The sequence below is a fragment of the Aphis gossypii genome, chromosome X (assembly GCF_020184175.1).
Source record: "Aphis gossypii isolate Hap1 chromosome X, ASM2018417v2, whole genome shotgun sequence".
NCBI lineage: Eukaryota > Metazoa > Arthropoda > Insecta > Hemiptera > Aphididae > Aphis > Aphis gossypii.
In genome coordinates, this window is record NC_065533.1 from 14,822,482 (window position 1) to 14,849,305 (window position 26,824).

The 26,824-nt window shown below is 29.9% G+C and overlaps 3 protein-coding genes across 3 annotated transcripts; 1 reads left to right on the forward strand and 2 right to left on the reverse strand.

The window, feature by feature from the left end:
• The first annotated feature begins 2,833 nt into the window (after window positions 1-2,833).
• On the forward strand, window positions 2,834-9,072 carry LOC126552759 (zinc finger MYM-type protein 5-like). Its single transcript, XM_050207666.1, has 6 exons — window positions 2,834-3,088; window positions 6,452-7,273; window positions 7,361-7,420; window positions 7,516-8,248; window positions 8,478-8,714; window positions 8,792-9,072. Exons 2-4 carry the CDS (start codon window positions 6,951-6,953, stop codon window positions 8,078-8,080), a joined length of 948 nt encoding a protein of 315 aa, XP_050063623.1. The 5' UTR covers window positions 2,834-3,088; window positions 6,452-6,950; the 3' UTR covers window positions 8,081-8,248; window positions 8,478-8,714; window positions 8,792-9,072.
• Window positions 9,073-9,861: 789 nt separating this feature from the next.
• Window positions 9,862-14,784, reverse strand: LOC126552373 (52 kDa repressor of the inhibitor of the protein kinase-like). Its single transcript, XM_050207064.1, has 3 exons — window positions 14,638-14,784; window positions 10,705-11,189; window positions 9,862-10,480 (listed from the first exon to the last, which is right to left on the reverse strand). The coding sequence occupies exons 1-3, from the start codon at window positions 14,782-14,784 to the stop codon at window positions 9,862-9,864; spliced, it is 1,251 nt and encodes a 416-aa protein (XP_050063021.1).
• A 10,473-nt stretch (window positions 14,785-25,257) lies between these two features.
• LOC126552374 (uncharacterized) lies at window positions 25,258-26,194 on the reverse strand. The gene is made up of 4 exons (XM_050207066.1): window positions 26,170-26,194; window positions 25,952-26,074; window positions 25,701-25,865; window positions 25,258-25,610 (listed from the first exon to the last, which is right to left on the reverse strand). The coding sequence occupies exons 1-4, from the start codon at window positions 26,192-26,194 to the stop codon at window positions 25,321-25,323; spliced, it is 603 nt and encodes a 200-aa protein (XP_050063023.1). The 3' UTR covers window positions 25,258-25,320.
• Between the last annotated feature and the right edge of the window lie 630 nt (window positions 26,195-26,824).

Genomic DNA, 26,824 nt, shown 5'->3' on the forward strand with positions numbered 1-26,824 from the left:
TTTGCATTTGTTTACAAATCGTCGTTATCAGCCGTAGGGAATGAATATATTTTGTAATTATTTTTTTTTCAATAAATAATTTAATTTTCAATATATTTTTGAATATTATTAAATTATTTTCTGTCATGAGTTTTTTTTATAAATTTGTTCGATTAACCATATCGTCATCAGTCATAAGCAACAGTGATAAAGTGTAATTTTATTTTTAACCTATGTATTTTCAAACATGTATTGCAAAAACATGTTATTAATTCTGTAGGTACCTAAATAGGTACTTTAAACATAAAAGTCTATTTTTATTTAATAAATCGGTTTAATTATTATAATGAAACTGCTTTAAATCAATAAAATGTATACAAAAGTATTAAGTAATAAATATAGGCCAACTATAAACAACTTATAGTTATACATGTTTATAAATGATATTTCAACATTGTTGTCAATTGAAATTGATGATAAATGTTTTTATATTATAGCTTTCACATTTATAAAATATTAATATCTTCAGATGTTTACTATAAAATAGAAGTGAAAACTCACAATTCTGAGAGAAAGTCAGCATAATATTATATCACTAATTATATTTCATGATATGGTTTTTTTATTACAGTCATTTATCTTTTACTTTTAATATTACTGTTAATTCAGGTTAACCTCATTGGATTTTCTCAGTCTCCTATAAAATTCCAAAATAGGTAGAATAAAATTAGATATTTTAAATTTATAATTATTTTAAACTCGCTCTAAAAAGTAGTGTTAGGGTAGTATGTATTTTGTTTTTAAGTATCTAACCATTAAAACTATTACAGATCAATTAATTTTTGAATTTAAAGGTGTGTCCTCAATTTGGTGTTGGAATAAGCAGAGAAAATGAATCTCTGTCTTCACCTTCCCACTTGTATCACTGAACAGACATCACGTATGACCTTAAAAGCTCATACAGCTCTTAAACACATGCATACTTACAGATTCTACTTTCCTTGATATGCATAATGCTTCATAAAAATCTCTTGTTTCATAAAAAAAACAGCAAAAAAATTGCTTTTTATTTAACAATGTAACATTGGTGGTCTTTAGACTTTAAGTAATTCTGAATTATACATTTGGTTAAGCAAGTTACAATTATTTACTAAGTTATTATAAAAATCATCAGTTTGAACATAATATACGGTTGAATCTAAAATAATATTTAATTAGTATGCACATTGAATGTATTTAAAATAACAATAAACAAATAATTCTTATTTATGACATATATTTTTAATTAATTCAATTAAAAATATATGATATTTGATAAATTATAAATTATAAATTATGAAAAACTTATTTTTTAATTTTAATTTTTGTTAAGAAAACCCTCTTGTAAATACTTATGACATAATTTAATTCAAATCTAATAAAGTACCTAAATATTAAATTTATTTTACAGTTTGTTGCTTGTTTAATATTAAATCAGAATAGAAGTGCCCATCATTGGTATAGACCTGAAAGCACAATGAAGCAATGATGGTTTTTGTTCATCATTAGATAGTTATTACCTACTACTACAAACTACCGGTTATGAATAAATTAGAACGTTTAAATATTTCACTGTTAAAACTTATAACAGGTTTTCCGTACGGCTGAGCTGACGTCGACTACCACGAACATCCTCACGTCAAATAGCTGTGTTTTATATAATATAATTACAAGTTTTCGGTCCCCGTCATGACAAGGTAAAGGTCCGATTTTTAGCACAAAACACCGCGCTTTGACATAACGGGTGGTCGCCAATGGCCAATTATTAGCAACGCTCAAACGTACCTAGAAACGCTACCATCATAAAATACCGTGTGATGGTTCACAACCGCAGTGCACCAACAATTTATACCAGTATATATTTTTATGATTCTTAATATCGCCATGCTTATGGAATAAATAATGAAATCCAGTCAAATCCAGCGCCGGTTCACGAAAACAGTACAGAAGGCGATCCGCACACTTATTTTTCAATAACTGCTTGATAATACAATAATTAAAATGAAAATATGGTGATTTGTACACACCCGTACGGAAATATTACATTATACCTATTATAATGTGACAACAATTATTAAAGACGGTGTATTCACTCTGGTAGTCAAAATAATAATATGATTTACTGCAAATTTCAAAGCTTAGTGCTTACGCAATTGCTCGTTCGACAATCAAAACGATACTAACATAAATTCACAAGGCATAACGCAGTACCATAGACCGGCCCATCCTATACTTAAAACTGTATTTAGTATAGGATGGTTTATGATGTATTTTATTTTAAAATACATAGATAGTCGCAAGCTGACATAGCGCAGTGATATCCGTGGTAAATAGGTCTATCTTTACTTATACGATCATTTTTGTACTGTATCAGAGTAACTCGGTAACCGAAAAGCGCTACCTTTCACGACACGGTAGAAACGCGAAGAGGACCGGTCTATGAGTAAATCACAACTCACAATAATAAAGTAAATAATAAATTTACTATTCGAGTAAATTTTAAAAACAATAATTGCACGCACATAATATGTTACCGCGACAACGTACGGGACGAGAAGAAGTGTATAATACGGCGGCCGTGATAATTTGCGTAGACGGCGCGATGCCGTATGATAACACGGTGTTAGGTAATCTACATGTTATATAACTCACAAGACATTCAAAAATTCAATTATAACTATAACAAAAATAAACAATACGATAAATGATTTATTATGTGTGTGACCAGCTGTTCTCGCTTCCCGATATTAATTAATAGTAAAATAATATTAAGTACGTTTATGTATAATTAATAATTATGTTGCGGCGGCAACAACCTTTAACATACATATATATTATCACGAGTTCTAATATATTTCTAAATAATTATATTTGTAATTATAATATTTGTTTATTTAACAAAATGAATTTCATATCAATGCTTTTCTTGTCTTTAACGTGCATACTTAAAAAACACGTGTAAATACAGTAAAACTCAATAATTTTTCGAAAAAAAAGTAATGTTATTGTTGCGTCCCGACTAGGTCGATTCATGCATCAACGTACAAAATGAATACGTCGTGTTGTTCAAGTATAAGTTAATTGTTTATTAAAATAAGTCTTGCACGAATACAAATATTATAAGCTTAATGTAGAATATATAAAATAAGATGGTGAGTGGTGTTACGACCTGCCTCAGAAACTGATATCAAAAATGACTTGAGTGGTGTTACGACCGGCCTCTGAGTGTCATAGATATCCCTATTCGTTGGTTATACAGTAACCGTCTGTCGAGCTCTTGTCTCGATCCCTCTTATATATGATTTCTTACAAGAGTGGGCGGTGACTTCGTCATACGAGGAGTCCCGGAACGACTGCTTGTGTATTCTTACCCATGATTCTTATCGAATCGTTAAGACACCGAGTTTCGACTTTTGTAAAGAGACGTGTGAATTTACTTTAATTGTCAAATTATTATATTAATATAATATTCTACTCTCTCGTGTCCTGTACTCGTGTGCCTGTGGTATTAATTTTACAAGTTAGGAAATTTGACATTGTATGATCTTATGCATATAAAATAATCGATACGGACAGTATAGGTCCGTAACACCTCCCTACCAAAAAAAAGATTTATGTTTAAATCCTTAAACAGAAATCTAAAATAAAATTTACATGTAAGATTTCTTAATACTTAGTGTTAGTGTTTTACAAAATTTTATTATTATTTTTTTTTTTGTTAGTTTCTTAAGTTCTAATTAAATATAGTACGTTCATAGACATTATTTGCTGAAAATTAAAATTATTAATATCTTAATTTAAACAATATATTATATGACATATATTTGTCTTACAACTAAAATACAATTTTGTCTTATAATTAATTACATAAACAATTTTTTTTTTTTTTTTTATACATAATTTATATATATGTGACGCTCCCTAATCTATTGGTCAAATATTTCTAACTTTTTTTTTTTTTATTTACACAACTTATACAGTTGTATCGGTCCCATATCTTTTATAATATAGTTAAACAGACATTTTGTGATTATTACGTCTGCTATGGGGTCATGACTATGGGTTATATTATGGTTGGTTTTACAAATTAGATCATGGGTCTCCATTAAATTTAACATTCTCCCATTCTTTTCTTGGTAACCTATTTCGCTTGAGTACAATAATTTACTAGTAAGTCCACTTATATCTAGAAGTTTTAAGTTGAAATAATTGTCATTATTATCGCTATATGATGTAATGTTTAGCATTCTTCTGTTTAGTCCCAATTTTTGTAATATTTCCTTGTCTGTTGTCCCATTCCAAAAAACTATGACTGTGTTCTGTTATCAGTGTGCAAATATTGGTTTATATATGTAGTAGACAGAGTTGTTCCCCCTTTAAGCTTTAAACTAGCTTCTAGTTGCCCCAATAATGGTAGTAACAACTCTGGCTTATTTCTAAATATTCTACCAACACTTTGCATTACCTTTTTAACTTCCCTATCCTGAAGCATTTTGAGTTTGTTTGTCGTGGTTAAGACTATAGGTTTTCCTTCTAATTTTACTGGTTTATACTTTTCTAAACTGTTTGACATTGACCCCGATACAAGTAGTAAATCCTTCCTATTTATCATAGTGAATTCAAAATCCACTATGACAAATTTAATCTTGTCACTGTAACATAATATAATAATTAATATATATATAAATATAATATTAATCCCTTCCTTCCTCTCTTTTTTTCATTTTGTTTTATTTTATTCTATTTTATTTTATTTTATTTTATTTTATTTTATTTTATTTTATTCTATTCCGCTCCAGACGCTTGTATTAGTTCGTCTATTAGTATTGCTATTTGGTTACACGTTGGCTCACGTATCTCGCGCACTAGTATTATTAAATTAAGTGTCATCGTAATAATTTCGATTATTCTATTCATTTCAATTATTGTATAGGGTATTTGTAGTTGTTCGTTCGCAATGTTCATATGGTTTGTTAAACACGTAGGCTCATTATGAGTATTATTTTTGTCTAGCACGTGTCGGAATACGTGATTGTCATGTCTAAGTGAATGGCGTAGCATTATTAAGTATAGTATACGTCTGGGTATCCTTTCTTGAATTGGCTGAATTGGCATTATTATTAATTTATTAATTTGGCAACTACTTAATTAATTGGAAATAAAATTATCTTGACTCTCAATGTTTCTTTATCTGTAACATGAGAAGATTTAATGTAATATCATTATATTCGCGTAACTTCATTCATTTCTCTTGATAATATTAGATGTCGTCTAGTTCTATTTATTGATCGTATTTGATTTACTTTGTGTCTATATTTTATTATAATTATACCGGCTACTATTATTAGAATAAGATAGAATAAATATGAGTGAAGGTCTGTAGTATCCTTATTGTTTTGTTTGTCTTTCTCCTCTTGTATAAGTTGTTCGATTTCTTCTATAGATTTCGAGTATTGTCCTAAGTCAGTTAATTTTATTACGGAGTTGGTGTGTGTGTTGCTATTATTGATTTTTCTTTTCAAAGTCGTGGGAATTGTTAAGTTTGTTGTGATGCCTACATCGGAGATTAAATCTTTGTAGTGTGTGGAATTTAAATGTCTACTTGGGGTTAACACCATTTGTGGCGTATAGCCCCTGCATTCTTCGTTTAATGCTAGCACCCCATTTCCAGTTAGTTGTATATTTATGGCCTGGTCCCTATTTTCGCAAGAGACAGCTACATTGTCAGTGGTTTTTATTGTAAAAATTCACGCATTTTGATATTTTAATCGGTGATAAATACTACGGGTGATGTCAAGATAGTGTATGGGACAAGATGTTGGAATACTTGACGGTTTTACGAACAATTCAACTTCACACGGTAATTCACTTGCTCCTAGTCTTAGGGGTTGTGTCTCGGGACATAAAGTACCCATGTTTATTAATCGACATAACATCAGGTAGTTCATACACAATGTAAGATAATATTCGTGTGTTTTCGAGATTGCTATGTATGAGTATTCAGGAATAATATGAATATAGTGATCATTTTTCGCGACGGGGAGTGGTATTACGTGATACAACGTTAATTCCACTGAATTTACTAAGGGTATTATTATTTCAAAGATTAAGGTTTCGTTTTTATAAATAATATTCAATTTCGATATTTTACTTAATTCGTATAGCGATACTTGGTTTAAATTAAATGGTAAGCTTTGTTCTTTAGGAACTATTAATGAAATGTCTTTTAATTGTTGTCTTAATTCATTTACGGCTATTACACTAGAGTGCATTATGCCACCTTGTGCAGCAATTATTATTTCACATATTGTGTCGGTTTCAAAACTTAATTGTTGGAATAATAGATTTAATGTATTTATTTGTTCATTAATATTAGTTCCATTAGTTCTATAGAATAAGTTTTCATAAAGTATGTTTATTTATATATTTTTAGTAATGAAGGTGAATTAGAACGTGTAATAAACATGCTAAATACGATGGAGGCTGAACTATCTTACAGCTCGCAGCTAAATCTTAGCGAACGTACGATGATGGTTACGAAATTATGGCAAGAAATCATGATGCGTTTTGAAGACATGGGCTTGGAACAGACAGTAGGTCTCCTCCTGTTTCGTGGGTCTAATTATATCGAATACGTGGATTGCGATATTGAAGGCGATACCGGGACAGTGGCGGCGCCAGGGGAGGGCCTGGGCGGGCCACGGCCCCCTCTAAATTTGTCTTGACCACCCCTTGGCCCCCCTAACCACAAGAGAAAAAAATTATTTAAAAGAACAGATTATAAATCGAAATATCGAATAATTGTGGTTATAAATTATTATTATTATAAGACCGTATGATGCCCGTCTGCACGGCTATATAATATTATATCCGCGAGCCGTGCCTATCTGTGACATAATGTCATTTGTCAACGATTTAATATTTTATTGACAATGAGTATTATTATTTTTGTCTACGTTTTACGTTTACATTTTACAATTTTACAGTGCATAATACAGTTTAATCGGTTTAATGTTATCTATACCATGTCGAATATGAAAAACATGAAAAACCCAATAATAATACGATTTAAAAGACGCGTAGTTAAACAACAAAGATTATCATTATACTTACGTACTCGTAAAGGATATCATCTTAAACGTTGTATAATTTTTAACTTAATAATGTCCAAACGAAAAATAAATGACTTTTTTGCATTAGTAATAAATAAAAAACAAACTAATGATTCTGATTCAATTTTGTCACAAAAAAGCAAGTAAGAGATTTTAATTTCAATTATTATTTTAGAATAATAAATTAGAGTATATAATTTATTTGTTTTATATTATTTTTTTTAATTTAGTGACTTTGGTGAACTCATTAGTGAAGATAGTGAAGAAGAAAATGTTGGTAGTTTAAACAGGTACCAATATAATTAAATTTAATATCTATTTAAAAAAAATATGTGTATATTTTTCATTCACCAACCTAATCATAAATATTCCATTTTGATTTTAGTAACAGTTCCAGTGATGAATCTACAGATAATCAAAATGTGTTTGAGGCAAATTCAATAATAACTCCTACACATGTAGTTACGCCACTCAATGTTCGTACAGCTCTTGGTCCCAAAGATATTTCACAGACTATAGATGAAGGACCAACCCAGCCAAAACTAAAATATTACCCAAAGTCCATTTATGGAACTGGAAATTCTAGCCGAGTAAGAGGTTTTCAAGTAGGTTGGTTTGACCAGTTTAAATGGTTGGAATATAGTAAATTAGAAGATGCAGTATATTGTTTACCATGTAGATTTTTTTCATTTAAACTAAAAACTGATTGTGATAATATTTTTAAAAGCACTGGGTATAAAAATTGGAAAAATGCACTATCAAATAATAAAGGATTATACAAGCATGATAATTCTGAAGACCATAAACAAAATGTTGTTACTTGGATCGATTATAAAAAAAATAAAACTAACAAAACATCAGTATTATCTCAATTAGGTGATCATCATGCTCAAATAGTTGTTGAAAATAGGAAACCTAACTTAGTATATGCAACACAGTCTTTACAATAGATAGTGTGTAAGCCCCCTACCCTATACTGAGCCTATGAATGGGAAAAAGACCACGAATTGGGACTTTTTTGGCCCTACCAAATTTTCAAAGGCCACCAATGGGCCCCCCCAAGATAAAATTCCTGGCGCCGCCACTGTACCGGGACGATTTTAAGAGCAGAAAATGTTGTAAGTACTATACCCACTCGATTTCAAAACGAGATCATTACCCGGTGGCCAAGTTATGTGCATGGTCGTGGTTTTATTCCGTAGTATCGAACCATTGTTTGACTAGGTGGGGAAAGTGTCTAACCGTCACATGACGAAAACTGGTCGCCGCCGGGTAATGATCTCATTTTGAGTTGAGTGTAGCATTTATATTCCACTTTTATTATTTTAAAAATAAATAATTGTTTAGGAGTACTTATCTGTATCATCATCCCAAACGGAAATAAGAGACGTCGTGATGAGTCATACACAAGCTGAAGTTTTACTTCAGCTTAAATACGAATACGAATTATTAGCTCGGGATGAAGACGAAATACAAGAATTTTATACTAAGGTTCAAATGATAACCTCAGTTTGGAGATTATCCTATTTCGTTTCAAACGGTATAATGTGCAAATTGTTAGACTCATAATAAATATATATAAAGGTATAATTTTAAATTATTTTTAATATGATAAGACGATTTTTTTTTTTATTAAAAATAAATTTATTTATTTTTAATAGTGAAGTTATGATAAAAAGTGTACGAAACATGCTACATATGATGAAGGCCGGACTGTCTCACCGCTAGCAGCTAAAGTTTAACGAGTGTAATATAATGATTACAGAATTATGGCAAGAAGTTGAAAAATCAGAATGATGAAACATATCTTTTACATTCAATAGCTATTGTATGTTGTGCCTTAATTAATATGTGTAGCTCAGTGGTACCCTTGGATTAATTGTTTTAAATTGTTGTATTAATCATACGTAATTTTATTATATTTTATTGTAAAATACTATAAGTATTTTGTTTATTTATTTAATCTAATTTAATGTTTAGACAATGTTTTTGAATTATGAATTTTAAATGTAAATATAACTAGGTTGTAACAATATTGTTTATTTTAACTTAAATTTAATCATTTATTTGTATTTGTGGACCACGTGTATGCAGAGCCGTAGACATGAGGGGTTAGGGGTTCAAACCCCTCCCATTCACATTGTATATTGTGGAAAATAAAGGTACAAATGTCTGACTACTTTATAATGTTTTAAATATTACTTCAATATAATAATTAACCCCCAACCATAAAAAAAATCCTGCCTACGGCACTGCGTATGTGTATGACAAGCAGTGGCGTATATAGGTTTTTTTTATATATTTTTTTTATTTATATATACATTTTTATAATAAAATATATGTACATTTATTTGAAGTTCTCTGGGGAAAGCATTTCTGCAAGACCTTTCAACTCTCTTTACATCATCAGAGTAATAATAAACTCAATCATTTTTATAATTTATTGTACCTAACATAAAAACAAGTTAAAACTCTAAGTTTCAATAAACAATTTTTTAATCACGTCACTCAAAATTAAACAAGAATACAACCAATACTAATATAATGTATATAATTAATAATCGTACAAGAATAAACAAATCCTAAAAAATTTAAATACATAGTTTTGGATTTATAAAAAGAAAAAATTACAAGACAAAATTAAGATTTCTCGGTACACTTGCAAACTTATTAAGAACTTCCTCATCACTTACATAAATGTCTCTGTGAATGGATAACAAGGCCAATCCATTCATCTGGTTTCAGATGTTGTATTTCTCAGATACGTCATTAATCTTCGTAATGTCGAAAAACTCCTCTCGACAGTTGCAACAGAAACGGGCAAAACTGCCAACAATTTTAAAAGAGTATTCATATTGGGAAATAAATTCTTGTTACATCTTTCTATAGAGCAAATGGCTGTTTTAGGCAAGTTAATAATTTCTGCTTTAATCCATTTCTCTTTCCACAACATGAATTCGCTCTGCACGATTTCTTTGAAATCTTCTTTATCTTCTGAATAAAATTTATAAGCAGAGTCCAGTGATGAAAACCCACTTTTTATGCAAAATTCTGGAAGAACGCATTGCAATGATAAGATTAATTTTTTATGGGTTTCGAAACGTTCATTCAATCCACTGCAGAAATCGTCAAGGTAAGGTACATAAACTGCTCGCCGATAGTATTCTTCTTCTGAGTTGTAAGGTACGTTACAACGGAATCCTTGAAGGCGACAAGTTCTTGGGACTTCTTCTTTAATATAATTTTTGCTAGCAAATTCTCTTATTTGGACGTACAGTTCTTTGAAATTATCCTCTACATTTGATGTTTGTTTTTCAGCAGATCCAAAATATTTTTCACACTTTTCATAGCTTGTGAAAGGTCAATATTTTTCTTTTGCAGTATTTCAGACAAATTGTGTGTCAAGGAAAGCATGTTGCTCAAAACAAAAAGATTAACAATAAATTGATATTGACTTATAGAATTGCTTAGAGCATGTGCTTTTACATTTTTTTCCTCGATTTTTAAGAGAGCAAGATTAATTGGCTGCAGTATTTCTTTAAAGAAGAGCACTGAGTCGTGTCTTTCGACCTACCGTGTTTCGCAAAGGGATATCAGTTTCTTCTTTCTTTGTTCAGGACAACATTCAGTAATGGCTAATTTGAGCAATTCAGTCCTTTGGGCTGACATGTGAAAGAATGCACACACTTCACTAATAATACCCATACAGTTTCTTATAGAAGGTACTTTACTTGCTTCTGATAAGCACAAGTTTAAATTATGAGAAGAACAATGGGTATACACGGCCAATGGTAGTTTTTGTTTAATGCAAGCTTGCACCCCTCTAAATTGGCCTCGCATGGCTGATGCGCCATCGTACCCTTCACCTCTAAGTTTATTTAAATCTAGACCTAAACTTGATAAAGTCTCCAACACCGTTTTAGCTAAAGCTGAACCTGTAACTTCATGTACAGGAACAAACATAAGGAAATCTTCTCTAATTTCAAATGAATCTTCGTCAACATACCGAAGAAAACAGAGAAAATTGCTCAACTTGACTGATGTCAGTTGTTTCATCCGCTAATACAGAGTAAAACAATGACTTTTTTTACGTTGGACAAAACTTTAGATTGTATAATATGTCCGAACGTATTAATAAGTACGTTCTGAACTACTGAGCTGGTATACATACTCTTTCCACCGCTATTTTACAGCTGGTCTTTAAGATATTCATCTCCACTATTAGCCGTATATCGTAGCAAAGCCCTGAAATTTCCATCGTTGTTTTCTGGCTCTTTAAAATCTATTCGTCCACTATCACGATGGCCCCTTAAAGAAATTTGCTGCCTCCCACAAAATCTTATACTTTGTATTATAGGAATAAGTTTTTTTCGATTTTCTACAACATTAATCTTTCTTTGGGTATTAATTTGATTTATTACACTTTCAGTTTTATTATTTAATATAGATCTTATGTTTTCCACAGTTATCACTGTATGTTTGTGATAAATACAATTTTGATGTTGATTAAACACCTTTCTAGCTTTTTTTAGATTAGTAAAAGGCTTTGTTACTAAACTCCCCGCCATTTGGTGAGATCCTTTCCCCACAAATTCAGAATGAGAAAATATTACACAATATTTACAAAACGATCCTATTTTTTTTTCAGAATATGCTAACCATTTATATTCTTCAAGCCATTTAATTTGAAAAGTTCGAGTATGATTTAAATCTGATATTTTTGGAAATTTATATTCACGCTGTGGTTTCCAAACATTGTCAAAAATGAAAGTCGTTCTTCGTTAGTTAAAGAACGAACGGAGCCTTCATTGAAAAAATTCCCAATGTCATAACGATTAATCGTTACTTCTTGGTTAGGACTGCAGTCCATGATGGCTACTGGCATATCTATGGCAGAATTGTCAGTATTAACGATATTGACGATGTCAACAATGGCAGATGAAACGTTCCTGTTACTAATTTCAATTTTATTATTAATGACATTATGTTTCTTAACAAAAAAATTTTGAATCGACACTTGTCTCTTCATAATGACGATACTATAGTAATAAAAAAAATATAAAGTTTTAAAGAAAAATTGTAACACGATAAAAATTACACAAAAACACGAAATTTCACATGTATTGTGGAACGAACTCAACCAAATCGATCACACTACTGATGTACGATAACAAATATTATGATGTGGCAGTGACTAACTGGACCGAGTGCAGAATAAGATAAATACAAGGTTATAATAGAATTAAGTAATATAATATTATATTACTATCTCACCACCAGTTATTAGATTAATTCTAAGAAGTCATGTACTAAAATTACATACACAAATAATTTCCGTCTGCCGTAAACAACTATATATCAACCAATATTGATTTTATTTATAAAACTTAAATTGTATTACATAATCATTAATAATCGTCAAAATACCAACTCATTCAACACGCTCTACTCTTATTTTTAGATTATCACATAAGCAACAATTTCGTTCGTGACGTCATGGTTACATTTTCGGTGTTGCGACAAATTTTTCATTTCGGGAGGGGCCCGGGCCCCTTCGCCCCCCCCCCCCCTCATAAATACGCCACTGATGACAAGAATTCACGTATGTCGGACCTACAGGCTACAGTATATTATTATATTTTCTACTTCATTTCTACTTCATTTCTACCATATCCTGGATAAAACGATACAATTTGTGTTGAACTCTACGTATCTTTTTTTTTTTTTTTTTGACACAATAAAAACGTCAAACAATGCCCAAAATGATTTGGCCGATATACCTCCCTGCAGGGTGCAATTTCAATGTGTATTGTGTATATAATATAAATACCAGCATTGGAACCGGATGAAGAACGTTAAACTATGCGATGAGCAACCTTATATATGACTTACCTATAATATTTACATTAAGTTTAACGGCGAACGAAAAAATAAAACGCAAACAAATAACACAGCCGACTACCTAGTATGATATTATTAAAATATTTTATAACGTTTTACCCATCGTCGTTGACACGAAAAAACCTCCTGTGTGCTTAAACCTAATTTTTCAGGAGAGACGAAAAACGTTTTAAAATATAAATTTTTATTCTGAATAAAAATGGAAGCAAAAGACTTAATATATACGTATTTATAGTACAAATTGTTAATATTTCATCACATAGGAGGTTATGTTAATCAATCTTTTTACCAAACAGTACATAGGAGGTTCTTTGAATAATAGTTGGTGCCAGAGAAATAATAAATAGACGTATTTTGAACGATTTTATAAAAAAAATCTAAGTTGTGTTATCTAAGAAATAAATATTTATTAACAAATTATAATTGTATAAATTACTTAACATAATAAAACAAAATAACTTTAAACTTTATATTCATAATAAAATCAATGTACTAATAAAACATAATTGCTAACTTTTATAAGTTATAACTAATTATAAAATTTAAAATATTACAACAAAAAAATAATAATAAAAAATAGTTAACCACTTTATCACTCCTCATAATAAAATAAATAACAATTAATAATAGTTACTCATATAAAATACTTAAAATATACTTTTTTGAATTATAACAAATAAGGTAAAAGTTTAAAATAATAATGTAATAGTAACCAGTCTTTGGATTTCTTATCACAGTTTTAAAAAATACATAGTTTCTCATTTTTCTGTTTTATGGGTAACTAATCATAGAAAATTATAATACAAAATATAATATAATAAAAAATAGTTACCACTTTATCCGTCATCATAATAAAATAAATAACAAAATATTATCATATTATTTACTTTAAATAGAACTCTATATTAAAGTATATTAATTATTATCTTATATTTTATTATTTTTTGGATCTTTAGAATGTGGCAAATTGTCATAAAAATGGTGATACTCTTTATCTATGACTGGCTTTAATGATTGCAATCCTTAAATTGTGTATCAGAGATGGGCAATGGTGCATTGTAAAAATTCGTTAGTGTTTGAGATTCAATTACTGTTCTTCTAGTTATTTTAACTTTTTTTTGTTCTGGTAGTTTTTTCCAATCATCTTCAAATTCAGTTTTGTGTAGTATTTCACCTGCATGAGTGTAATGAAGCTTACAAATATCTGTCACAACTTTGTCCCCGGTTTTTTTTTCCTGGACGTAATGAAGTTAACGAGCAAACATCATCATAATTTTTAAAAAATGGGTAGTCCAAAATGTTGATTTTATATGGTTGTTTATTTCATTCTACTAATAAAAATCTCCAGAAGAATATATTGGTGATTTAAAATAGTGCTCCAGAGTAGAATGGACATTGTCAGCTTCCATCATAGTATGACCCTTTGTCAGAAATAACTGTTCTATAGTTATACTTTTAGTTTTAGCCAAGGTATTTAGAGCACTTGCCAGTGTTTTGTTACGATTTTGGTAATTACAACCATCTGAGATCAAGATAACTTCAGTCACTTCATTTGAAGTGTGTCAATATATTGAATGATGCAACTGGTAAACTCATTGGCACTTACACTACCATTTCCCTCATGCCAGACATATAGAGTAACATCTTTATCATTGAGTCTGTAGATTGTAAAGTTATGCAGTTGTAGTTTTTGTTTATAATACATAGCAGATGCATCTGTTTTTGGGCAAAGTAAAACACTTTGTAAATCCATAGTTATTGCAACTTTGGTACTTGAAATCTCAGCTTTATTTTTTTTTCTCTAGCCATAGTTTTTCTATTTACATGTCTATTAAAACAGGTTCTGAAACAGAAACTAATTTATATCCAACACATATGTCACATAGGTCGTTACGGGGCTGATGGATTTTAATATTTTCTGTATTTAATGTTTTGCAAAATATAGTTTTGGTAGCATAAGTTATGTTTTTTTCTTGGCACCATTCTTGAAACACTTTATACATGCTAGATAGATATATAAAGGTAGATTCAGCATAGATCTTAGAGGTAGACTGTCTACAATAATGGCTTGGTACTTTAGAAAGTAAATGTAACCATTCTTTTATATGAAGTACATCAATACTTTTTTTAATTTTCTTGATGAGGGAGCTGGTTCAGCTTCTATCCCAGGTTCTGTAAATTCAGTACTTTTTTCTGTCCATCTTTTGAAACTATCTTCACCAATGTTTAATGTATTTTAAAAAAAAGTCTACATACTTTTAAACATTGTCCATTCAATGTCTGCTATCTTACATCTCGACTATCTGACTTAACATATTTATTTTGTTCATTTATTTTTCTTCGTTTTACTGTTGGTCTATTAGTTACCATACCACAAACAAAACCACGTTTCTCATCCCAAGTCTTTATTTTCAATCAATCACAATTTATTATAATATAGTACTGCTAATAATCAACAACACAAATTAAGCATAGTAAAATACCTATAATAATGTATATAATATTATAAAGTATAATATGATAAAATATAATGTTCCTACTCATTTGAAACTTTGTTCATGTAATTATAATGTTATATTATATTATTATAAAAGTTTACTTACAAAATATACAAAACCTTTTCGTTGGTAAAATTTTGAAAGGCCAACTTCAAATTACTGTATGAATTTTACATCATTTTTAATGTATTAATGTAATAATATTATTATCAAATGATATTAAATTGATATTATCATTTATGAACATGGAGAAATCTTCCATGTGCATATTTCGCACACGACACTACATCTACTCTGCATGCCAATATCTCCAATGTAATTTTGACCAAATTTTTAATCACATAGGAGGTATTTCATAAATGATTTATGGTTGGTAACACATAGGATGAATTGTTTATTATTTTTCATTAATTCTACGATGGAAATGCACATTGGAGTTTTTATTAAAATGACCGCCTATTTTTTCTGAATCCAGTGATACCAATATCTCAAAATCGAAAATTTGGCACATAGGAGGTTTTTCGTGTCAACGACGCCATACTATTTAAGGAAGTACATTATACATCATATTATACGGTGAGCATTGTTGTTTAGTCTGGCATGGACCCTTGATTACGGATACGGATATATTTTATAATATATAGCTCTTGGTATAGATGTACTCTTATTCAAAAGTACAACCGCAGTATAATTATACTTATTAATACGTGATATATTGTAGTTTATGGTTCGTACGGATAGCCACGTTTGAGTTTTGATTTTCTTTAAAAAGAAAAACTGGGTCTTATATCAAGTTAAAATCGGAATTATACATATAAATATGCACGTGTGTGTGTGTTTTCTTCGATATTTGAGGACGTATTTCCCGAATAAATGCTTAGTACAGTTATAATGGATTTTATACAACCGATATAAAAATAGCATTTTTGTACAAATGTACAATACATACTTAATATACAAGCATATTATGTGTGAACTACAACTATAATTATATGCCATATTATGGTCTAATATATCGGGAAAGTAACTTTTCAGTTAGCTGTATCGTAATTGAGTTTCAGGTGATACCTAATATTGAAATTAATAATAGTTTTATATTATATTATATAACTATAAATTTTAGAAACATAGTTAAGTACAACAATTAAAATTCAATATGTAATTTATAATATATAACATGATCACCATCAAATAACAATAGTTTTGAATAAATAACTTATTGTATATTTTGGACGATGTTATGTTTCAGATCGCTTACCTACCTATACGTTGCACAATTATTTGAACGTTGGGCGTTGACCGTTGTATTTTGTTTCATAAATATATGAATAATGTCAATGAAAATAATATATGATCTCGTTATATTCTTATTTGTTTTTTTTTATTATATATTGTTTTATAATATAACCATTTGAACCGATGGACATAAAATGGGTTATTTTGTTATGTTACATGCGTGAATAATATTTAATTTTATAAATAAAATATAAGACATCGGAAGTATAATCAAATTATTATTTGACTGTGTGGTGGGTGGGTCAGGTTAGGTTAACTTGAACTTCGTAGAGCCTTGATAACATGATAAACAAATTTTAATATTTAAAACTACACAATTTTTATACTTCAGTATTTTAAGTTATTTTATAATTATTATATACAGGATACGTTGACTTCTATCTCTATTAGGTACGCTCAATACCTAAAACCCTCAAACAATGAATTAAAAAATAAATAGCACAATTATTATAGCAAATAGGACAGCAACGTTTAATAAAATGCATGTACACGAATACTTCATAGAAACATACAAATATATTACATAGGTAGGTAATTATTAAGTAAAAAAGATTGTTTTCTTTGTGATCAATTTAATTTATAATTGCGATTTTTATTTTTAAGTAGATACCTACCTAATTATCCAAATAAATTTCCAGGTGTTATAAATTTCTTATGAAATGTACAAAAACATATTTTCGATACTTAAGTGTATTTAAAATTATTTTTTATAGCGTTAAAATATTAAATAAATTGTTTATGTAATACTACTATATTCTATAATGCAATAGAGAAACAAAAAACGATTGTTGTTTTGAATTTATTTTCGGCAAGATGATGCATATTTTTTTTTTATTGTTATCATGGCTTGTTCGACGGGTTTATTGGATCCAATTTTTGTTTTGTTCCGTATTGCTGTTTCGATCTGACTCTTTCCGCCGGCGGCAGACCATCTTTGAGTATTTGCTTGTTTTCAGCGAATCTTTCGTTTCGCAAATCCACATATATTTTTGGTGGCTGCTCTTTAGGCTTGAGCCCAGCTGACGGTTGTGGGTTTTTAGAAGATGAAGGTGGAATTTGTTTCCAAGACATTTTTAATACTGTAACTACGAAAAACAATAATCACATTTAAATATGAATAAAATAAATTAAGTCGACTCGTTACGTTTGAAACTGAATATTGCCTACAGTAGAAGTAGGTAGTTAACATAACAGGATATACTGTTAAATGATATGTAGGCAACTTATTTGACAAAGTAGAATATTTGTCAATAAAGCAATTTTGTGTGCGATTCATACAAACTTTTTCATCCTATGGCTCTTTAGTGTCTTTAATGTTAATAATTATAAATGTATGTAAATTATATTTATCGCTATTACATTATGGAAATAATAATGACATTCGCATGACAAATTAAAGTTCGGTTTAGCAAATAATTATTGATTACGATTCAGCGTTTCCCGACCGGTGTGCCGCGAAACATCATGATTATCAATAATAAACGTTTTATATAAAATTTTGATAGTAAAGATTTTTAATAAATTAAAATATGATTTTTCATAAGTATTCCTAACCTGGGTTTTTAATTATAGAACGCAGCTCCCTAAGCTCCCTTCGAAAACTCCCACGACGCCATCGGCAGTCGCGACGCAAAGTTTGAACAACTCAGCCATACATCAATTAATATAATATTATTCACTTTATACTCACAACGAAGACACCATCTGAACAAATTGCTTCTTGAATATTTATTTACCGTCCGTATACACTATAGACACTATGCACAACTATCGACGGTCGCGGCTCTAGTAATCAAAATTCAAATCAACAGTAACCGTGTCGAAATGTCACATTTATATACAAGATTTTAATTTGTTAATCGGTCCGCGATGAACTTTATAAATCGTTTTACTATAATGGCACACTATATTTGTAATTACAAATCATATATACCAAATTCATTAAATCGGACATCAATATTATGTGCGCTGATAAAATATAAATTTAATTGGTAATTAATATTAAAATGTGTAAAAGTAGAAAATATCAAACATCCAATAAGTACTCGCATTATTATGTATAACTTAGCATTTTAGATAAAATTTTATATTTTATTGAACATTATCGTAGAAATTGGCATTTGAGAAAATTATTAGATTTTTTCAAATCCTCATGATTAATTGAATAATGTGAATTGTTAAATGTGAAATGTATACCATTTTGTGTTATTTTTCTCTTTTAAGATAAAGAGGTATATATTGATAATATCAACTAGAAAACTATGAACTTGAAAAAACTACCCATTATTCAATTGACATTTAGGTGATTGCTTTGATAAACAAAATTATTAGAGTTTAATCATTAAACCATATTATTACAATATTACCTATGATTACTATTATTAGTAACTCTCATTTCAAACACATTACTCTCTTGATTCTTTGTCGTTATTCAGCCCTTACATTTAAAATTGTAATACATATTACTCATAGGTGTTAGCTGGTGGCTGGAATAATATAATATGATATATAATGAACTTCCTTAACCCATAAAACGTGGTAAAACGTTATAAAGTATTATGTCAAAAAAAAAAAAAAAAAAAGACACGCAGAGTTCAACACACATTGATCGTTTTACCCAGGATATGATCGAAATGAAGTAAAAAATATAATAATATACTGTAGCCTGTAGGGCCAACAAACGTGAATTCTTGTCATAAACATACGTGGACACATGGTCCATAAATACAAATAAACAAAAAACTAAAATTTGTAAGATCATTAAAATTACATTTAAATACCTACTACTATTATAAAATCACATAAAAATAAAATACAAGTACCGAGAACTGAGAAAATTTATAGGTGTACAAAAATAATAAACGAGTTAACAACTTATTGATGTACCTTAAAGGTACTACCTATATTGTACTAGATATTGCGCTTTTGTACTATGGAATTTATTTTATTTTCATCTCGTTCAGCCGTTTGTGTAGTTCACCATATTATGAAAAATATTTGGCGATATCGGCTGATATAGATCGTATCCGCTCAGAATTGCTCAAACAAATTCCTACTTTGCCTTAACTTTTCAAAATGTATAGTTATACAGTGTATTGTACTATTGTGTATCTTAAATAATGATGAAAATGTTTATTTAGCACTTACTCGATTATCAACAAAAAATTTTTGTAGGTACACTTACAGCTGTATTTTTAGCTGTACGTGTATTTAAATGTGTAATCACAAATAGTTCGCTACGGTACGATGACCATTATCACATTATTGTCATACGATGAAATTATTTTTGTCACACATCATGCATCTAAGTTAGAGATATCTGTGTTCGTGTAGGGATTATGCAATAGAGAAAGAAAAAAAGGTTGTCGTGGTACATTTATTTTCAGTAAGATGATGCACATTTTATTTTATTTTTATTGATATCATTTTTTTTCGAATCTTTTATTTGGTTCAAGTTTTGTTTTGAACCAAACTGCGGAAACTGCATATGATTTTCATATACCTAATTAAAACTCGTGATTAGGAAAGCACAGTTCGATCTACACTTCATAGTGTGTCTAATACATAGAATACCTATTAGAATCACATCGATAAATGGGACCGTAAAAATATAAAACCACTGTAGTTATTCACATTATATATTATAGAAAAGGAAACGGGCGTTGAAATTCATAAAAATAAAGAGTTTGTTTTGTGCGTCACGTAAACGATACCGTGATGCTTACGACGAGGTGTAATATTAGATGTAACAAATTAATATAATACTATACACTGTTATAATACTTACAACGAAAACGCCGTCCGACTAAACTGCTTCTCGAGTATTAAATTTATTTGCTGTCTGTTTAGGTACTATATGCACTACTATCGACGACCGTACTAATAATTCAAATGAACAGTAGCCCTCTCGAAATATCACATTTATATACAATACTTTAATTTGTTAATCGGTGCACGATGAACTTTATAAATCGTTTTACTATAATGGTACACTATTTGTAATTATTACTAATCATATATGTCAGATTCTTAATGAATCTGACATCAATTTTATGTGAGCTGATAAAAATATAAATTTACTTGTTAATTGATAAAATGAGTATTAGTAGAAAATATCAAACGTCCAATACGTACTCGCATTATTATGTATAAATTAGCATTTCAGATAAAATTTTATATTTTATTAAACATTATCGTAGGATTTGGCATTTGTCTATATTATGAGGCTATTCTCATATCATCATAACTATTTGAATAATGTGAATTGGTAAGTGTGAAATCTATAGGTACCATTTTGTGCTATTTGCTCTTTTCAGATAAACAGTTAATAAACTCAAGATTATTGATAATACGTCATTATTATACCAATTAAAACTTGAAAAAAGTTTCTAATTACTCATTATTCAGTTCACATTTAGGTAACTGATTTGATAAATAAAATTATTAAGTTAAATCATTAATCCATATTATTATTACCATAATACAGTAACTCTCGTTTCAATCGTATTACTCACTTCGATCTTACTCACTATATTCTATGCAGTAAGACATTTTTTTTTTTTTTTGGTAGGTTTATTAAAAAATTCCAAAAATCAGATTTTGAATAACTGCTTCATAGGAAAAAATATGGGGGTGACTAGCCCTATATGTATGAGTATGACACTGTAACGCAAGAATTTATGTTCAGTACGAGTAACTTGAGTTCTGACGATACCCCTTCCTCGAGTCGTTAATGCATTTGATACGATTTTCTATTAAACAATAAAACTACTTTCTCCTCTTTTGAAAACACATCTATAATGAAAAATAATGAACCATAGATTTTGTAGAGTACGTATGTACTATGTATAAAAAAATCTCATACATTATAACATATGACTGTGTATATATATAAACGTTCTACCTATGTAGCTATTATATGCCGTAAAATATTTTATAGTGTATTTGATGCACTGTACGATACGTAACAAGAGTAACGTAATAGTGTATCATAATATAATAATATTTATTATTTAGTTTTATTTAACCACATTTATTTTTATTATAAAAAAGGTCTAAGTCTTAATATTTGTAAAAATGTACGGTATTATTATGTTAAAAGCATAATGTATTTTTATAAGAGTTCATTTTTTTTTTTTTTTTGTTAAAACTAAACATGTTTTTAACTTAAAAGATCCCAAAGTTAATCTTAAACTAAACTTTATTTAAAGATAGTTTTCAACCCTAGTATGAATGTATGACCATATCGTTGAGTAGATTAATTAATAAAATACATTTCTAGAACTAATCAGATTAATTGAGCTTTAATCTTATTATCTATAATATGTATAAGCAACGAAATATAGTGTGGACGTTGATATGCATAATCAAATATTTATTATAATAATTGATAGTCTGTAATATGAGATTTAATTTTATACTGAAAACAAATGAAGAAATTTGATTATAGAATTAACTTAATTATTGTTCACTTTATGTTTTTATAATCATTATTAATTATATTACATATTACGATCCTGTCAAGATGTATTTTGACTTTTATTTTTTTTTTACAAAATATTATGCTGTTTTAGAATTACCTAGAGATTTGCCATCTATGCGACAGCAGTGAGTAGACGTACTAGCGATGTGGATACAAATCAATTTATTAATGCATTAGGTATAACTATTATAATAGTGTAATAACTTCCTGACTACGACGTACGATATTGTTCAATTTTTTTCATTATTTCAATAAATTATTTCTCATACTTCTCATCAGATTACAATTTATTATTAAAATAGCGAGATTGTTGTCATAAGCTCATTACATTCAATAGGTAGGTACTGATTCGGATGACACGAACATAGGCGTAGCGTATCAAACTTTTTCTATTTCCTCACGGCTATTCATGTAGAAACACGAAAAACTTTTCTGTCTATATAAATTGTACCGAACCGAGAAGTAGTCCGAAGTAAATCCTACTGTCATTTTTGTTGATGCGTTGAGGAGTAAGGACTAAGCGTGGATGAAAGAACGAAAAGTGTATATAATTAAAGCGAACGACGGTGTCCCAGGGGAAACTGATCTAATAAAAAGCACAACATGTAACCCAGATATAGTGCAAGATAGCTAAAAACATGGATAGTCATGCGATATCTGTGCGAATTCGATCACCCTTATCTGAGTTCGGATAACAAAACACTTACTGAACGAAGCTGTGGTAGCGGCTAGCATTAAGTACCTATATCATTCGAATGATAATGAACGGTGCCCTGTTTTCGTGTTTTTGAAATTATTAAAATATTATTATTTATTAGTGATTTCTACGGTGAGTGGAACGTTACAATTTCTATAATATGATTAGTTGTTACAGACCTTATATTTTATAATATAAGATAATATTGTGTTTAATTCATTGATAAACATATACCTGGAGGGTGAAAACAGATACGAGGCTGAGGTATGATAAAAACAAAGGGAAAATCCAGGTAACTTTAATATCCTAAAAGGATTAAATATCCGAAACTATTGGAAGTGTGGCACAACAGATTTTTTTTAAAATGGACATTTTCCAAGACTATCATTATTCATTATAAAATAGTCGTTTATAATAATTAATTATAACACGTTTACTACAGACATACTATCTTCTATCTGATATTTATTATATTTGTAATTATTTAAAAAATGCAAAAAGACCAAATAATAGAATTTTTATTAACTAGTGGTTAACTAAATATGTAATACTGTAATATAATGAGTTTTTCAATAAAAGAGTTTTTCTTGTTCGTTGTTGTATGGAGTTTATGTTAAATAATTTTAAATCTCCCTAGAATATTAACTCACGAGCCGCTACTGAAACAAATATAACGTGTTTGAACAGTAAGGTTTTGATAAATTCGGTTTATTATATATGTATATTTTTTTTTTATGAATTGCTTTTGGTTATAATAGTTCTAACCATTATCAAATAGTTTATAAAAAGCATTAAAATGTTTAAATAGTAATTATTCGAACCAATTGGGATGTATACCGTTCCTGTCCTAGGAATATTCGTTGTAATTATGCGATTATTCATAATATTATTATTGTGAATTTCGCATATTTGTACAAATAATACCTATTACCTATATGTACGCTGTCAACGGTAACAATTTTGACAATAATATTATATAGCCATTGCATACAGTTTTGTTGATCAATAATTCCTATATAAATAATTTAACAGTAGGTAACAATCTTACTTAACAGTTAACGTTTCGTTGTTTTACGATTTTTATAATATGTAAAAATTGTGCCTACCATCATATTATTTACAATTCATTTATACTTTTCGAGTGCTTACTACTTTACATGCAGCGTTTTTCTAAAACTTTTTTCGCGCACCTGATGCAGTTAATTTGCAGTAATGCGTACGTACGTATCGCTGTGTACGAGTACAATATTAAATAATAACGATATACATTGTTGAAACGCAATCAATGACCTATTTATTATATACATAGGTACGCTTTTATTATTTGCATTTTATCTCACGTCTGAATAATTTCACTAGGCACTTGTTAATTTTGCCCGTAAAATACTCAACAATACAACTTAAAAACATTTGTTTGCAACATTTAATCTTCTCCTCTGCGATAATTTCTTCAACCATATATGCATTCATATATATCTATAGCATTGCTTCTATTTTTAATGAAAATTTCTCTTATATTCGTGTAAGCATTATGATGCGTATGTATACATATATTTAAGACGTATATTCGCTACCACAAGTTCACACGAGCAGCTGTTAAAACTCGGCTACCTCGTTTATCACTCTGGCACTGTACGTCTGTACAGGTAATATAAATATTTATAATTCATCGTGAATCTCTGTAGTCTTCATAATAGCTCTTCTATTATACGCTTGTTCAGTAAAATTACTTTTGACTTTTTTTCGCACTTAAGTCTCGAGTCCAAAAACTTTTTTAATTTTTTTATTTTTACCAAATCCTTATGTAAAGGGTTCAGTAGGTACATTAAAATATATGTACCGTGCATTGTGAGTGGGTGTATTTCTATTTTTTCTACATCATTATCATGAAAACTATTACTCAATCATAATTCTATACATTCTTACCTACAACCTTCATAAATATTATGTTCTTTAGAAACTACACCCGCGCCTTATCCAATTCATTCTCTGCATACTGTATTATATACGGTTTTCCAACAGCCATTAGAAAATTGTGAATAAACTTATAAGAATATTATTATTATTAATCTATTATAACACGTATTTATAAAAATATAATATGGAATATTATGTTTTTATGTTTACACTCGGCGGCATCTCGCATTATATCGCTCATCCTCAAATTTATTTTTTGTATACGATCTACTGAATAACCACTAACATTTAAGTATTTTTCTTTCAAATTTATAATGGACGTTTTTGAAATCTAAATCAATCTATTTAATCTCTATATTATATCCTATAGTTTGTTTAGTTTTTAATCTTAATATATTATTATTTTATAAGAGTATTTAATTTGTCTTCGCTTCCACTCTGGTCGCTACGGCTCCGGCTGCAACGACTGCGGCTCACGAAAACGGTGATAGAGCCATTAATAGCGGGCAACGGCTTATCGGAAGCCGAATTGGAAATTGTATCACAGGAAGAGCCGGCGCAAGAGGTGTTGGTGGCAATGCCGTCGGCGGACCTGTCCGTTGCCAATACGGCAGCGGTTCTTAACCTGTGGTACGAGTACCACAAGTGGTACGTAGCAAGCTCATAAGTGGTACGTGAAGAAAATCTCCCTATATAAAAAACATATACGTATGGTACATTATTAATAACCAAAAAAAAAAGCAAAAATATAGTTAGGTGGTACGTAAAAATTTTCAAACTGTGTAGGTGGTACTCGAATACAGAAAGGTTGAGAACCGCTGCAATACGGTCGCCGTTCGGCTGGGTTCGGGGGTGGATGACGATCCGTCCACGGCGGAGGCGGAGGACGACGTCGAAGACAAGAACATGGACCGTTACGGTAGCAATCGCCGCTGCACAGTGGTCTGAAAAGTAAATTTACCTTACACAAAACCCAATTAAGAAAGTATGATAATAATAATAATAATATAATCGTGGCGGCGACGACTACCGTGACGGTCCATGTTCTCGTCTTCGGCGTCGTCCTCCGCCTCCGCCGCGGACGGATCGTCATCCGCCCTAGAACCCAGCCGAACGGCGACCGCATTGGTGACAGGCAGGTCTGCCAACACCTCTTACGTCGACACTTCCTGTGAACAGATTTCCAATTAGGCTTCCGGTAAGTCGTTGTCGATTAATGACTCCATCACCGTTTCTGGTTGGTCATACTCCAGTCATACTTTCCAACGTTCATGTCGGAGAATAAAAAAAAAAAGCGGAAAAACGATAAGAGTAAAAATACGCTTAAAATAAAACGCCGTGAATGAGCGCAAAATGAACATACAATCGTCGAGTTAGAGTTGTTTGTACAATATTACTTAAGTCACCAAGACGATATGCCACTCCCGTGGTCTGTGTTTATGTTTTCATACAGGCCAAATGTATAATAATTATTATAGGTATTATAATACTATCGATGGTGCTCTGTTTCCACCGAAAACATACCTTTCCATCGATATCACGTACAGACAAACAAGGCACAGTCGTAAGTATTCAGTTTTCATTTTATTTTTCATATTTATTTTATTCTACTTTGTTCAGACCGGTCTCCCACCTTCGTGAAGGTAACGTTTTATCGTTTTTAATTGTTTTTAAAAGTGAATCTTGTAAAACAGCCATGTTCCGTGTGTTATTATTTTTGGGTTTTCATTAGTTTTAGATAGGTATCCTTGGTGTTCGAGTATTTTCCTCAGTATATATTTGTTATAGCAATGAATTTGTTGTTTTGCTTTATTAATCATATAATTTCAAAGTCGTGTAGCTAATTCTTTCAACCGTATATTTCTATACATTTCTTTAGGTCCTCAATAACAACTATCAGTGT

Coding starts and splice junctions, on each gene's coding strand:
- LOC126552759 (XM_050207666.1), top strand. CDS start 6,951: ATGAGTATTATTATTTTTGTCTACGTTTTACGTTTACATTTTACAATT. Junction 7,274..7,360: donor ATTTTGTCACAAAAAAGCAA/GTAAGAGATTTT, acceptor TTTTTAATTTAG/TGACTTTGGTGAACTCATTA. Junction 7,421..7,515: donor AATGTTGGTAGTTTAAACAG/GTACCAATATAA, acceptor TTTTGATTTTAG/TAACAGTTCCAGTGATGAAT.
- LOC126552373 (XM_050207064.1), bottom strand. CDS start 14,784: ATGGATTTACAAAGTGTTTTACTTTGCCCAAAAACAGATGCATCTGCT. Junction 11,190..14,637: donor GGCATGAGGGAAATGGTAGT/GTAAGTGCCAAT, acceptor ACTCTGTATTAG/CGGATGAAACAACTGACATC. Junction 10,481..10,704: donor ATATCCCTTTGCGAAACACG/GTAGGTCGAAAG, acceptor ACCTTTCACAAG/CTATGAAAAGTGTGAAAAAT.
- LOC126552374 (XM_050207066.1), bottom strand. CDS start 26,194: ATGAACGTTGGAAAGTATGACTGGA. Junction 26,075..26,169: donor CGTTGGAAAGTATGACTGGA/GTATGACCAACC, acceptor TGTCGACGTAAG/AGGTGTTGGCAGACCTGCCT. Junction 25,611..25,700: donor ATTCGAGTACCACCTACACA/GTTTGAAAATTT, acceptor TTTTTTATATAG/GGAGATTTTCTTCACGTACC.